Source organism: Brachyhypopomus gauderio, unplaced genomic scaffold (assembly GCF_052324685.1).
Source record: "Brachyhypopomus gauderio isolate BG-103 unplaced genomic scaffold, BGAUD_0.2 sc34, whole genome shotgun sequence".
Taxonomy (NCBI): Eukaryota; Metazoa; Chordata; class Actinopteri; order Gymnotiformes; family Hypopomidae; genus Brachyhypopomus; species Brachyhypopomus gauderio.
The window spans coordinates 2,437,721-2,450,601 of NW_027506866.1; the positions used below are offsets into that span (position 1 = coordinate 2,437,721).

General features: G+C 39.8%; 1 protein-coding gene across 3 annotated transcripts; it reads right to left on the reverse strand.

Moving 5' to 3' along the window:
- Positions 1 to 389: 389 nt before the first annotated feature.
- elavl1a (ELAV like RNA binding protein 1a) lies at positions 390 to 11,010 on the reverse strand. 3 transcript variants are annotated; one of them, XM_076984780.1, is made up of 7 exons: positions 10,913 to 11,010; positions 9,688 to 9,747; positions 3,819 to 3,996; positions 3,103 to 3,206; positions 2,344 to 2,497; positions 2,019 to 2,244; positions 390 to 1,768 (listed from the first exon to the last, which is right to left on the reverse strand). In XM_076984780.1, the coding sequence occupies exons 2-7, from the start codon at positions 9,721 to 9,723 to the stop codon at positions 1,444 to 1,446; spliced, it is 1,023 nt and encodes a 340-aa protein (XP_076840895.1). In that variant the 5' UTR covers positions 9,724 to 9,747; positions 10,913 to 11,010; the 3' UTR covers positions 390 to 1,443. The 3 variants fall into 3 exon arrangements, with proteins under 3 accessions (XP_076840895.1, XP_076840896.1, XP_076840897.1); XM_076984781.1 differs by lacking the exon at positions 9,688 to 9,747 and having other exon boundaries at positions 10,913 to 11,000; XM_076984782.1 differs by lacking the exons at positions 3,103 to 3,206; positions 9,688 to 9,747; positions 10,913 to 11,010 and having other exon boundaries at positions 3,819 to 3,957.
- Positions 11,011 to 12,881: the final 1,871 nt, after the last annotated feature.

A 12,881-nucleotide genomic window follows, 5' to 3' on the forward strand; every position in this document is an offset into this window, starting at 1 on the left:
TTCTATTTTGATGCAAAGCCCTAATGAGCTTCTGCAGATTAGTAGTGAGCAGGAGCCCATTGAAATGAATCAAACCTCGTGCACAGTCTATGTATCAGGAATAAGCACATCTATGGGAGAATTACCAATGGAATTACCAACGGAGATCATAAATGATTTAAGATGTGGTCCCACCTCTCAAAACTTTAAGGAATCAAAGAAAGCCAATAGCGGTTATTCAGTGTCCAGACCACAGAGTCTGAAATGAGCTTTCAAATGTTTTCGAAATGTTACTTAGACTAACAAGATGGTCAGCATGAACACCTGTGTTGTAAAACTGCAAAGTGGAAGAAACTAATTCAAATAAATCATAAAAGAAACTAGTTAAGAAAAAAATGAAACAAAACAAATTTCAGCAAAACAAAATAAAATTTAATGATCATAAATGTCATGTCAAACAACTGAAACAAAGGAAACAAAAACAAAAGGAGGAAAAAACAGCAAAAAAAAAAAGTCACCAGGCAACCTTTGGAAGCATATGGATTAGTACTGAAGAAAATACTACTGCCACTTTTACCTAACCACCCTACATTACACAGAAAACTAAAAACAGATACATGTTTTCCCCTAAAGAAAAACAAGACAGAAGAAAAAATGTTAAAGAAAAAAAAATGCAGAAAATTTAAAACATAGTTAGTACCTGCTAATGAGGACAAAATAAAGCTTAATACATTTTTAGGGCACTGGGGGGGGGGGGGGGGGGGTCTCATGGTGACTCATGGCCTCCTGCTAGGGGAATTCAACTCTCCATTTCTTTGGTCCTTCTTTGTCTTTTCAGAGGGTCCCATTCAAATTACAGAATATAAAAGATATTCCCCTCATTGAATATAAACTTTTTATACACACTGGTTTCTTCGCCACATTAGCCAGAGCCCCAGGTTCCCAGAGACCACTGTTTCAAAGTGCAGCCCCTAGCACTGGAGAGCCCAGGGGAAGGACTGAGGGAGCTGCAGTCCAGTCTTACACGACCACTGAGCACTGCAGCATTCGAACAAGAAGCACAGCGTGGGGAGGGAGAGGATATAAGGCATCTTAAATATTGAAATACTGCGTAAAAACTACCAGATGTGAGCAAACAAAAATGAGTGTTAAAGCCAGTGCCCTGCAGGTGAGCTGTCTCACCATGCATATGGCACCCAGAGACATAATGCATCACATTATTAACTGTCTCATCAGATGTAGAATTCGTTAATATATTTTGAGATCCCCAAAATATCTTAAGCATTTGCAGCATCCCAGTTTGCAATAAAAAATGTATCCAACAGAATGCAAGAGAGACTGTGGAAAGTGAACCTTTGCTTTAAGTGGATTACACTAAAAAAATAGTTTTTTTCAAACTGCAACAACTGTTATTGTACAAAACTCAAGATCTTTCCCATTCCGTTGTGTACTAATCTAAGTTCTCTACTTGTGTGTTTTGCTTGTTTTAAAGGAGACCTGTAGAATTTTGTCCCCAAGGCGGTAGCCATTGAGGCTGGCGATAGCCATGGCTGCTTCCTCATAGTTTGTCATTGTTACGAACCCGAACCCTTTGCATTTGTTGGTGTTGAAGTCACGGATGACTTTGACGTTGGTTACAGCTCCAAAGGGCCCGAACATCTGCCACAGGATTCCCTCATCCGCATCCTGGCTCAGATTGTAGATGAAGATGCACCAGCCCGACGTGGAATTTCCAGGCACATTTACTCCAGAGATGCCACTCATGTGGTCTACACCCATGGGGGAGAACCTAGAGAAGGCAGCATCAGCCAGTTAAAACCTCATCAAGCCAAGATTGAGCATTTGCTCATGGGACACATGACACATTTTCAGTAGAACAGGAAGAATTCATAAACAAATAAATACAATCCACAATCTTAAAGCAGTTTTCAAATATAGAAAAAGAAATCAAAACTAAAATGGCACAGCTACACCCACAACACAAACCCAAGCATCTTTAGTACTGGAAAGTGAACCCCTCCCGCTCAAGTCTTCTGTACCTGAACCTCTGCGCCTGGTGGTGGACAGGGCCCCCAAAGCGCCGTGATTGTGCGTGGTAGATTTGGGAGATGATCTGTGTGTTCCTAGCCTGGTTAGGGTTGGCTGCAAATTTAACAGTGATGGGCTCTGCTGCTCCTGGAGGCTTGTGTCCATTTAGGTCCTTGATCGCATCCTCTGCTTCGGACCGCTTGTCAAATCGAATGAAGGAGACACCTCGAGACAGACCTGAGGGGAAAGAGAACTCGCGTTAAATCACTGCACTTCACAAGCAATGATGCACCCCATATACAGCATCAAGGAAGAACACATCACATTTCTGATCACCTGAAGCCTGATCAACAAGTACTCGGGAGTTGATTATCCGGCCATAACGTGCAAACATATCTTCCACATCCTTTTGCGTCATGGTCTTAGGAAGTCCACTAATGTAGAGGTTCGCATCTTTTATGGAGTCGGAGCTGGGTCTGGCATAGGAAACCTGAAGGTAAGAATATGGCAGGAGAGGTACAATCTTTTAGAACAGATAAAAAGGAATGAAAAGCTTAGCAAATAAAAGGTAGTGAAATTTGGAAAACTTGTAGCCTGTATCTGGTCATAGATGAAAACAGTATTTATAGATATACTAATAAAGATTTCACAATATAGAGAATATGAAGGCTTGCTATTACCTTAACTGTAAAATAGGTGATTATAAAAATTACAAGTCAGTTATTTATTAATAAATCATGAAACACACAAAGAAGTTAAAATTAAACCAATCTGTTTTTGCCATCAAAGAAATAAAAAATACTGATCCTCTGGCCCTCAGGTTTTAGCCAATAACCAGGGGACCCAGGGGAAAAACTTTGGTCTTAATGAAATATAAGTGGTTTGGGGGAACAGGGGGGGTGAATATCACCCTAAGGCCTAGTGTAAACAAAAGTAAAATAACTGTAGTTAAAGCAAATATCCTTAAAAGGCCACAATATATAAACTAAATATTCAATTTTAGAGCACTTCAGATCGTACATAACTTGACTACCTTGATTCATCTATCAGCAGAGACAATTACACTGTACACAGGAACACCTTCAGTCACGTTACCTTGATAGTTTTAGACTGTAGCCTCAGGCCATTGAGAGTACTGATTGCTCTTTCTGCATCACTAGGGTTAAGATAGTTAACAAATCCGTACCCTAAACTGTGGCCTAGAAAAAAAAGGAAAACAATAAAATAAAACAAAAAAACGTTGCAATGTTCCAAATACAAATGAAAAAAATTAAAAACAAACAAAAAAACATTTGAATGTCAAAAGGTTAAACAAACATGGGTGAAAATGAATTCTAGCCAAGAACGAACTGTCCACAATGTAGTGGAGGGGCATCCTAGGAAAAAACATTAAATAGCTAAAATTCACTCTTAAATGAAACAAACAATCTAACAGACGTTTGTTTAAATGTGATGTACAAATAAATATCAATTTGAGATAAAGTGTATTCCTTAGTCTTTCTTTATTCACAGAACTAACTACAGTGTCACAGGATTTTTCTGGAAGAATTTGAGGCCTAGTCCTAGACTAAAAAGGTCTTTCAGTGGAGAACTCCCACTGCTAGGAAGAATGAGTCCAAGATTATACCCTGTCAACATCAGCAAAATCCACCTTAAATGCATCACACAAGCTTTCACCAAAACAAAAGATTTAAAGTTCTAATCCTTCAAAAATGAAGAAAGGCCAACTGGGCTGTTGTAATAAATGTTTCCAATGAACCAATAGCTCAACTGCATTTGTTCTCCATTGTTTGATGATACCAGATACATACCAGCGACTTTGTCGCGAATAAGTTTAGCAGACTCCACTTCCCCAATGCTGCAGAAAAGACTGCGCAGCTCGTCTTGGGTCATATTCTGAGGCAAGTAGTTCACAATCAGGTTCGTTTTGGAATCTTTTGGCTCGTCCGCCATGTGATCTTCGTAACCGTTCGACATGTCGTAGACTTCCTGTTAAAGAAAGTTAAAAATGAAAGTGGACTTAGGAATCACGTCCCTGCATCATCTATGAGCAAAATACAGTGAGTACAAACACTAACCTGCTGTATTTGGAAACACTGCTGTATTAGATTTATTTTCTTTTCTACAGAAAATGTGTTTTAGAATTTGTCAAAATTCAGAACTGGTCTTCTCTAAGAAAAGCATAACATATACATAAATAAAATCAGTTACAAACCAGTTTCAGTTCACTTTTAGACATAGGTTTGAGTGTTAAAAAGAGTACATTTAACGGGCTGAATTATGTTTGCAGGTTACATCATTAGGCTACATCAAAGACATAACATTCAAATCTTGAACATTATTTGATATAGTTTAGGTACTTTATTTAGCAACATGTTTCACAGGTGAACTTGCTGCTTATTGACAATTCAGATATTTTCATCCACACAGTGGATGTGTCATGTGGCAATTCTTTGCTCATGTAATACTATTATGAAGCATTGTTGAATATTAATAAAACTTGAATTTAAGTACATTTAGATTCACACACACCTCACAGAAGGTTATCTGGCTTCCAGATGAAACTTCATGATGAACCTAAAATGCACTCTAACCTTTACAGGTGAACTTAGTGTGAACTTCTCCAATCTTTGAATACATATGTCCGGAACATCCAACTGTTCAATACAACCAACAACTTGCTGTCCTCCAGCAAAAAGCTTAATGGCAAAATGCCAGACAACCTGCAGGGGTACCTGACCACACCACCAGGCACAGAGGTCACTGTCTTGTATGGCCAAGGAGCATTTACACTGGACGAGGGCCCAGTGGGTCTCGGTGCTGTTCATTGATGAAAGTCGATACATACTAGGCACAAATGATGGCCATCAACAATATTGGAGATGTCAAGGCGAGCACAATGTATCAGCCACTGTTGGTGGTGGTGGTTAGTGTGGGCAGGTGTGTCTAGTCAATACAGAACTGCCCTACACTTTGTGACAAGACCATACTACTAGAATAACATCATTAACCCAGTCAATGTGCCTCTGCATGAACAACACAGGCCTAGTTTCATCTTCATGGAGGACAATGCTCCAGCTCATTGTGTTCGCATCATTGGGGAATGGCTGCTGGTGACTGGGACACCTCAAATGAAGCAGACTTCACTTTCTTCAGATCCAAATCCCATAGAAACCTGTTAAATCTCACTTGGAGTGAGATTTGATCTTTGGGGGGGGTTAAAATGGACACAAATTAAGTATTATATCGCGATCGATTGCCAGTGGTTGTCGCCAGAGTGAACTAGTAACTCATTGAATCATAGATGTGGATCAGAGGTAAATAAACTAGATTTTTTTTTGGCGTGAGAAATCGGGTGTGAGAGCGTGTGAAGACGGTCAAATGCATGTGTCTCACTCTCAATGCGTGAGAGTTGGCAACCCTGCTTATCGCTGTAGCTGTAAAAGTTAACATTAGTGATGGCTATTTGTTTCATTAGCCTTAGCACGCATTCGTGTATTTTCTGTAACGTCAGTGAGACCAAAACTTTATTTTTGTGAATAACTCCTTAGTTTCAGGTCCCTACCTAATTTGATTTAAATGTAACGAAGTTTGATGCCAGAGACTAATGAAAGAAAGAAAAACCTAAAAAAAAATTCTTTATTAATGTAGGCCTATTTATTTTTGTGTTTTTTAAGGCAGTGCCTTATCCTTATTTTAATAATTGTTTGTTGCAACAAGCTGCATATTTCATTAAAGGTTTAATGAACTATGATATTAATTGTTTTTATTTTTAGTTATAGCTGAAATCTAATGATGGTTATATAATAGCAGTTGCATTATAGTGTATGTTTTATATTCAATTAACGTACAATCTGACTAGTCGACTAATCGTAAAAATTAATCGGTGATTAGTCGACTATTAAAATAATCGTTTGTGGCAGCCCTAACTGAAAGGGGCCACTGGCATTTGAAATACTGTTGCCATGAAGGGGTGTACATAGCTTGTAACAGTTACATGAGTGACGGGCAGTGGCGCAAAAAGGGGACATGCAGCGTATGCGACGCATAGGGGCGCTGCACTAGAGGGGGCGCCAAATCGTTGAGATATAATACTGAATTTGTGTCCATCTTATGTTCGCCACCCCCCCCGTCAACAACTTTCGTTTGGGGGGCGCCGATAGCATGTTTGCATACACCTCAGAAAGTAAGTAATTGCACCCCTGGTGACAGGACTCAAGCTGCCCAGTGCATCACACTGCCTCCATCAACTGGCCATCCTCCCATAGCGCATCATTTCTTCTATACGTGTAAGCAACACATTCACTCCCTCACCCAATCATCAACATGAAGGAAAACACGACCAGTTCAACAGGAACTTTTTCAGCTACAGCAGCTCTTACATGGAACCGAACCAAATTGGCTATCCTCTGCTCCCCACACACATCAACATCAAGTCTCAGAGACCCAGGACCCTGCCGTTCCTTCACAAACTATATGTAAATGTAAAATGTAAATGTGCCATATTTTGTCAATTGTGATTTTTACACCGCAATCGAAATTTGTCCTCCGCTTTTAACCCATCTGTGCAGTTAGAACGCACACACACTCTAGTGATTACTAGGGGGCTGTGGATCACACGTGCCCAGAGCGGCCCTAGCCCGGTGCCCGGGGAGCAGTTGGGGTTAGGTACCTTGCTCAAGGGCACCTCAGTCATGGCCTCAAGTCTGGGAATCGAACCCACGACCCTCCGGTCACAAGACCAGTTCCCTACCACCAGGCCATGACTGCCCCTTATACCAGACTGTATACCAGGAAACTCTGCATACTAAGAATCCTCTCATTCACAATTCAGCCCTCTCAAGACAAATTCAGGGACCGATCCGATACAATATTGGTATTGCGGCCGATATTGATGTAATTTAACGTATCGGATATCAGGCGAATGCGGCCGATTTATTTTCCAGTCCGTAGCTTGAGCTGGACAATAAACGCACCGTAGTGTTAACACAAAACGCACCAGTGATCCAGATTCAACAGTTTACTTTCAATCCCCAGCAGCTTCAGTCTGCAACTGGCTGAAAAATGTCCGAGATAATGAACTAAAAGTGATTCTCAACTGGTGGGTTGCGACCCAAAAGTGGGTCGCAGACACATTCTGGGTGGGTCGTGGACAGCTTGTAAAAAGAATTTATAAGCTACTCTTCTAAGAGCTACTCTTCTAAAGAAGCTACTCTTCTAAAGAAATACCCCTCAAAATCAGGGGAAAGAACATTTACTTGACAAATGTTAATGTTGCATTGTGTTCCAGGTTTGAAAAGTGCTGGAATTTAGGCTAAAGTACTCGAAAATGCTTTAAACTGTAACTATTTCATTTCACGTCAATTAGCTGTCTGACTGAACAGTTCTCGTGTTACATTAACAAATACAAGCTTCTTGTAATTCCAATAACACGGACGCAAGTGGCGGTCATAAAGGCCCCAGAGCATTGCGCACTCCATTTTTTTTCCCAATAATTTCAATAGCTTTTAAACGGTCCATCTAAGACAATCACAGAAGTTGTTTTACATTAAGTACATCCTAAATAACAACCTACAACTAAAATATGGATATTTAACCTATACCTTGCACCAATTTGTGGTGGTCAGTTTTTGTCAAATATTTCAATAGCTTTTAGACAGTCCATCATAAGTCCACAAAACAAGGTTGTTGATTAGGATGCACTTAATGTTCTATAACTTGTTTTATGCTCTTATGATGGACATTTAAAAAATATAAAAAATGATGAAAATATTTGACAAAATGTGCACTTAATATGTACACAACTTGTTTTACCTTATGAAGGATCATTTAAAAACTATTGAAATTGTTGCAGAAAAACAGAGTGCGCAGTGCTCTGGGGCCTTTACGACCGCCACTTTCGTCTATGTTAAGGTCATTTGTGACAGTAGTACATTTAAAAATTTTAAATAACATGTCTAATTCTGAATATGCGAACATGAAACCAACTTAACCACAGTTACAAGGAAGAGAAAGACATCAGTCATGTTGGATGGCAGAGATCCTAAATAACAGCTGATCTGATGTGAGTGTTGCAATGCTTATTAGTTTGTATATTATTGTGGCACCTAGAAAAAGTTATTGGTGTCTGATTTTTTCCTTTTAGGACCTACTGGCTCCTTGAGTAATTTTTTTGTCTGGAGCCCAGCACGCAAACCAATCTGGTTGCCATGGTAACCACAAATTGTTTACCCTTTTAATGTTATAACATTTGTACTGTATAAAATGTGGGTCCCCGGCTAAGACCAGTTGAGAACCCCTGAACTAAAGATCCATTATATCGGTATTTGTATCTATATAGGCAGTTATCGGATCGGAACTGAAAAACACTGGATCGGCCCATCGCTAATTGTTCCTGCTTCCAACACAAACATAAATTGAACTCTGTGATATGAGCACTTCAACCCCTTTAAAGGAACAATAATAAGATCAATTTTATTCACTTGAGAAACTGAACATTTAGAAACTAATTTGCTACTTTTTTTGGAGATCAGTATTTTCTACATTGAGTAGAAATGAGTACTAGTATTTTCTTTCTTACAACCTGTGGGCTGGAAGGCAATTTAAACAGAACTGGCATGAAAGCAATTTTTGCATATATGCAAATACCTATATTGGCCCTTGCCAAGTACTGGTGCACAAAAGGTAAAGTTTTATAGTGTTTGAGGACTTAGTAGGTACGAAAGGCCACATTTTATTGCACATCACACTAACAAACTCAATAATTAACTACAAAAACATTTTTCCCCTCAGGATTTTAACAGATTTTCAGTCTCTGATACATGCACATGAAGCTTAGAAAATGTGACCTACTCTCCAGTGTAGCGTAATAAATAGACAAGTGTGTCTAGACAAGTGTGTCGGTGTACCAGTTTGGCAGCAGTTTGGTTTCCAATCAAATTAACACACAGTGTCTTTAGATGTTAAATGTTACATAAAGTAAAAATACAATTCCAACTCAAGTACTCTGCCCAAAGTCCACTGAATTTAATCTGCTAGTAATATGCACATGCTGACTCTGTCTTTCAGATACTCTAAACATCTTTTATGGAGATAAAGTAACAAATGGTAGCTGCAGTGCACCAATGTGGTGCATGAACAGCCTCACACGTCTGAGAAGTACTGATCTCCATGGTCAACATAAGCATTCTAGTGCCCAACTGATGTTAGAAGGTCTTACTGTGTCCTTCAAAAGTGTTCACACACAACTTTCAGCACTGATACAAATGTGAATCATCACAGCCTGTCCTAGTATTACATGTTGGAATTATGCCAGCCTGTCTTACTATTATACATTGGGGGGGCAAAGATGAAAGACGTCTGAGAACTCCTCAGGTCACACAGTATAAAGCTCATTTTAAATTTGTGTTTGCTCCCAAATGCTAAATCAAAATATACATAAGTCTACTGAAACATCATAATATGGAAATGTATTACATTCTATATTACATGTTTTTTTTTCTGTGGGCATCTTGAAATCCAGTTAAATACACCTTGTACTACAGGTGTACAGTCTGACAGCTAGATCATGACTCCCATGGTAGACCAAGAATCTTGGTGGCCTAATGACTGATTACAGTCAAAAGTGAAATACAGTAATGAACCAGATTTTTTTCCCTATAAGATACAGATTCTACTCACTGTTAAGTATCTAATGTGTCCCCTTCTGACTGCCATGAAGAGCCGTCACAGATCCCGACTCTGTAGATAATAACAAAATAAGGCAATAAAAATACACGCTGAGTGAAAAGGGGGAGGGGGAGGTAGGGAAGGCTAAGGTAGGTTTTGGGTTTAAAGTAAAGTGAGTTAAATAAACTAAACGAAAATAAATAAAAGATGAGTCGCCTTCTGATATTACCTGTGGAAAGAACATAACAGCCATCAGTCATTAAGACTGGGATATGTTCAGCGTGTATTTTTAACACCTCACTTTGACCATAACAAAACCTTTGTTAGGTCTATGAAGATGAGAACAAAGTTATTTACTGCTATCTGCATAAACGTCAGATTTTCAAGGAACTCAATCTAGGGCCTGAATGTAGATAATGCCGGTACGGGCTGTGCGTATCCTAGCACAGTTTATTAATTTGAAATTAGTCATGGAGCATTACTAAAATACTAAACCTCATGGAGTCTCACGTGTGTGTGTGTGTGAATCTGATCAGTGCTGCACAATTTTAAGCCTTTTTTGGGGAGAAAAACATCTTTTAACTATCGCAATTAAGCCAAGGTCATATTTGTACTGATACGTACGATAACCAGCTAATTATCTGGGTCGTTAAAACCTAACCCATATATATGTAGGTCCATTAACTCGAACTTTCGTGTGCCAATCATAATACAGCGCAGATATGATATAATAAGCCGTTATTTGCACCAAAACATAATTAGTATATTCTGGCACAGTGTAACCACACGAGGTAGATAACTGATATTGCAAACTGTTGGTGAAACTGTCAAAATGAGCCGCCGGTCCACCCGAAGCCCACAGCGGCGGGTCCAGCCGCCTCCAGCCGCCGCCACCACCCGCCTCTTTATTCGGGTTACAGTTTCACTACTAGCGTAGCTGCGGTCCAACAGCGCATCATTACACGTTCATGGTCATATTGGTTTAGCTGGCCTTCATATCGGAGCGTGTAGCGAGGCCACAGCGGGCCGTGTCCCGGCGGGACTGCACGACGTGTCGGGCTCTGCGTGCCGGACCGGCCGCCTTCACCCCGGAGCGGCTGACAGGCCTCGTAAAGTAGGCCGCACCTGTCGGTTACCCTGCCCTTACAAACGCACGCCATTTCCTCCTTACATTAGAATATACGTATATATATATGTGTGTATATGCATGTGGTGCGGAGTATTATCGGGGTCTCACCGCCTGTTCCGCCGCTCCAATACTTCACCAGACCAACCACGAACTTCTGGACCGCAGCGTCTCCTCACACACAACACCCACACAGAACCGGAAGTGCGCAAGAGCGGAAGTCCCGCCCACCTGCCACATCATTTAATACTTTTCTTGTCAGTTACAGTTGACGCCGCCCCATCCAACACGCTGCAACGGGCCATAAGCGCTACTTCAGTCTCCACACAAGAGATCGCCTCGCCATACTCTAACATTCACAATCGTAGCAAACAAGATATTTGTATTTGAAAGAGGCAGTACATGTATTAGGTCTGTAGTGTATATGGCAAAGCAAAATGGTCTGGGGGAATGTAAAACACTTGTGGTGTCTTTTTGTGTTTGCTACTGTTGTTCTGTAGGCTGCATTAAAAACATTCTGTGTATATTAACCAACGAAAGAGAGACACGGGCCTAATAAGTGATTGTTAAATAGTTTGGAAAGACAATTGTACACATTTTTACAGATTTTGGTTTCACAAAGCCTTGAACAATTAATAACATTTTAAAAGCTCAATCGAGTTGTGGGCGTTACATAATCAACATTCACATCACCAACTTGACGATTTTACCTTAATTTGACCCAAATCAGATTTTTTTCAAGGCTGTGGAATACACATTCAAGATATTTTCAGATTTGAGAATATATATCTATCCACGGCCTGCTACAAAATCCATACTAATGTAGCAGGTGAATAATAAAGTTATTACTTCCATGTGAAGTGGCCATCAGTCTTCTTTGCCTCGCATGTTATTTTAAGTGTCCAGTAGGTGGCGCTGTCGTGAGAGGTAGTATGACAGTTCCTCGTGCATGCATGACGCATGACACACGCATGACGTCACCCAGCACGTGTAACGGACAGAGACGTTGTTCAGTAGCACCAATGTAAAAATGAGTTATATTGATATAGATGTATCTTTGTCTGATTAGGGGAGATAAGACTGCAGTGTGTGTCCTTCTGTTAAACTAAACAGGCTGTCCGTAATTTGTGTGTACTGTTTACTGTATTTTTAATGTGAAATGAGTGATGTCTATTCAATGTTTAAATGTATAGGAACAGTCCACTACTGTTGTCTTTCTTTTCTTCTGAAGTACTTGCTAGTTTTATCGTTGTTAGTTTTTTTAAGTATCCAAATCAAACAAAATGAAAGCTGTTTCCTGTTGGGAGCAGTCAGGAAATAAAAGCCCCACATTAATTTTTAGAGCTGTCTGGTTTGTGTGATTCTCTCCTCCTACACCTGGCCACACTATCTATATAACCTGCTGCATTTCTAGAGGCATGGAATCTATGGATAAAATACTTGTTTGTACCTAATGTATTCTGTTAAAATATGTCATGCATTGGTCAACAAAATGAAGAAATAACAGCAAAGACACAAATTATGGTAGACCACCTTACAGGAACAGCATCCACAGTGGTGTTACATACACAATACACTAAGTGCATATCGCTAAAATATTTCAGATAAAAAAAGACCTAAACACTATGTTGCTGATACTGAAAATCGCTACACATGTTAATCAATTCAAACTGGTCTGACTTTCATGACATAAAATGTGCTATGTGAAGTGTCATTATATTTATACATATTCATTATACATGTCTGGTGGTAATGTGCCTTAATCACTAAATCACTGGTGAGTCACTGGGACACTCACCAATGGTGTTTTCTGGGGTTTTTTTTTTTTAGCTTGCTCATGTTTTGATTCCCTTTTGCATCTTGAGGTTCACCTCTGCTCTCTGGTTTTGGAACTGCTGCCTTTGAGATGTTTGGATATGCCTTCTTCTGTTCTACTGCTTGGTACCTGAATCTTGCATATGGATCACCGTCTTTTTCATGGCAGTCTACAGGATTTTTTAGGGATATAAATCAGAAGTGCTAAATGTGTCCTGAGTTACACACTTATTTTTTAATAAATGATGCTGAAGTTAGTTTCTTT

Coding starts and splice junctions, on each gene's coding strand:
- elavl1a (XM_076984780.1), bottom strand. CDS start 9,723: ATGGCAGTCAGAAGGGGACACATTAGATACTTAACA. Junction 3,997..9,687: donor GACACATTAGATACTTAACA/GTGAGTAGAATC, acceptor TTTCTTTAACAG/GAAGTCTACGACATGTCGAA. Junction 2,245..2,343: donor ACTTGTTGATCAGGCTTCAG/GTGATCAGAAAT, acceptor CTTTCCCCTCAG/GTCTGTCTCGAGGTGTCTCC.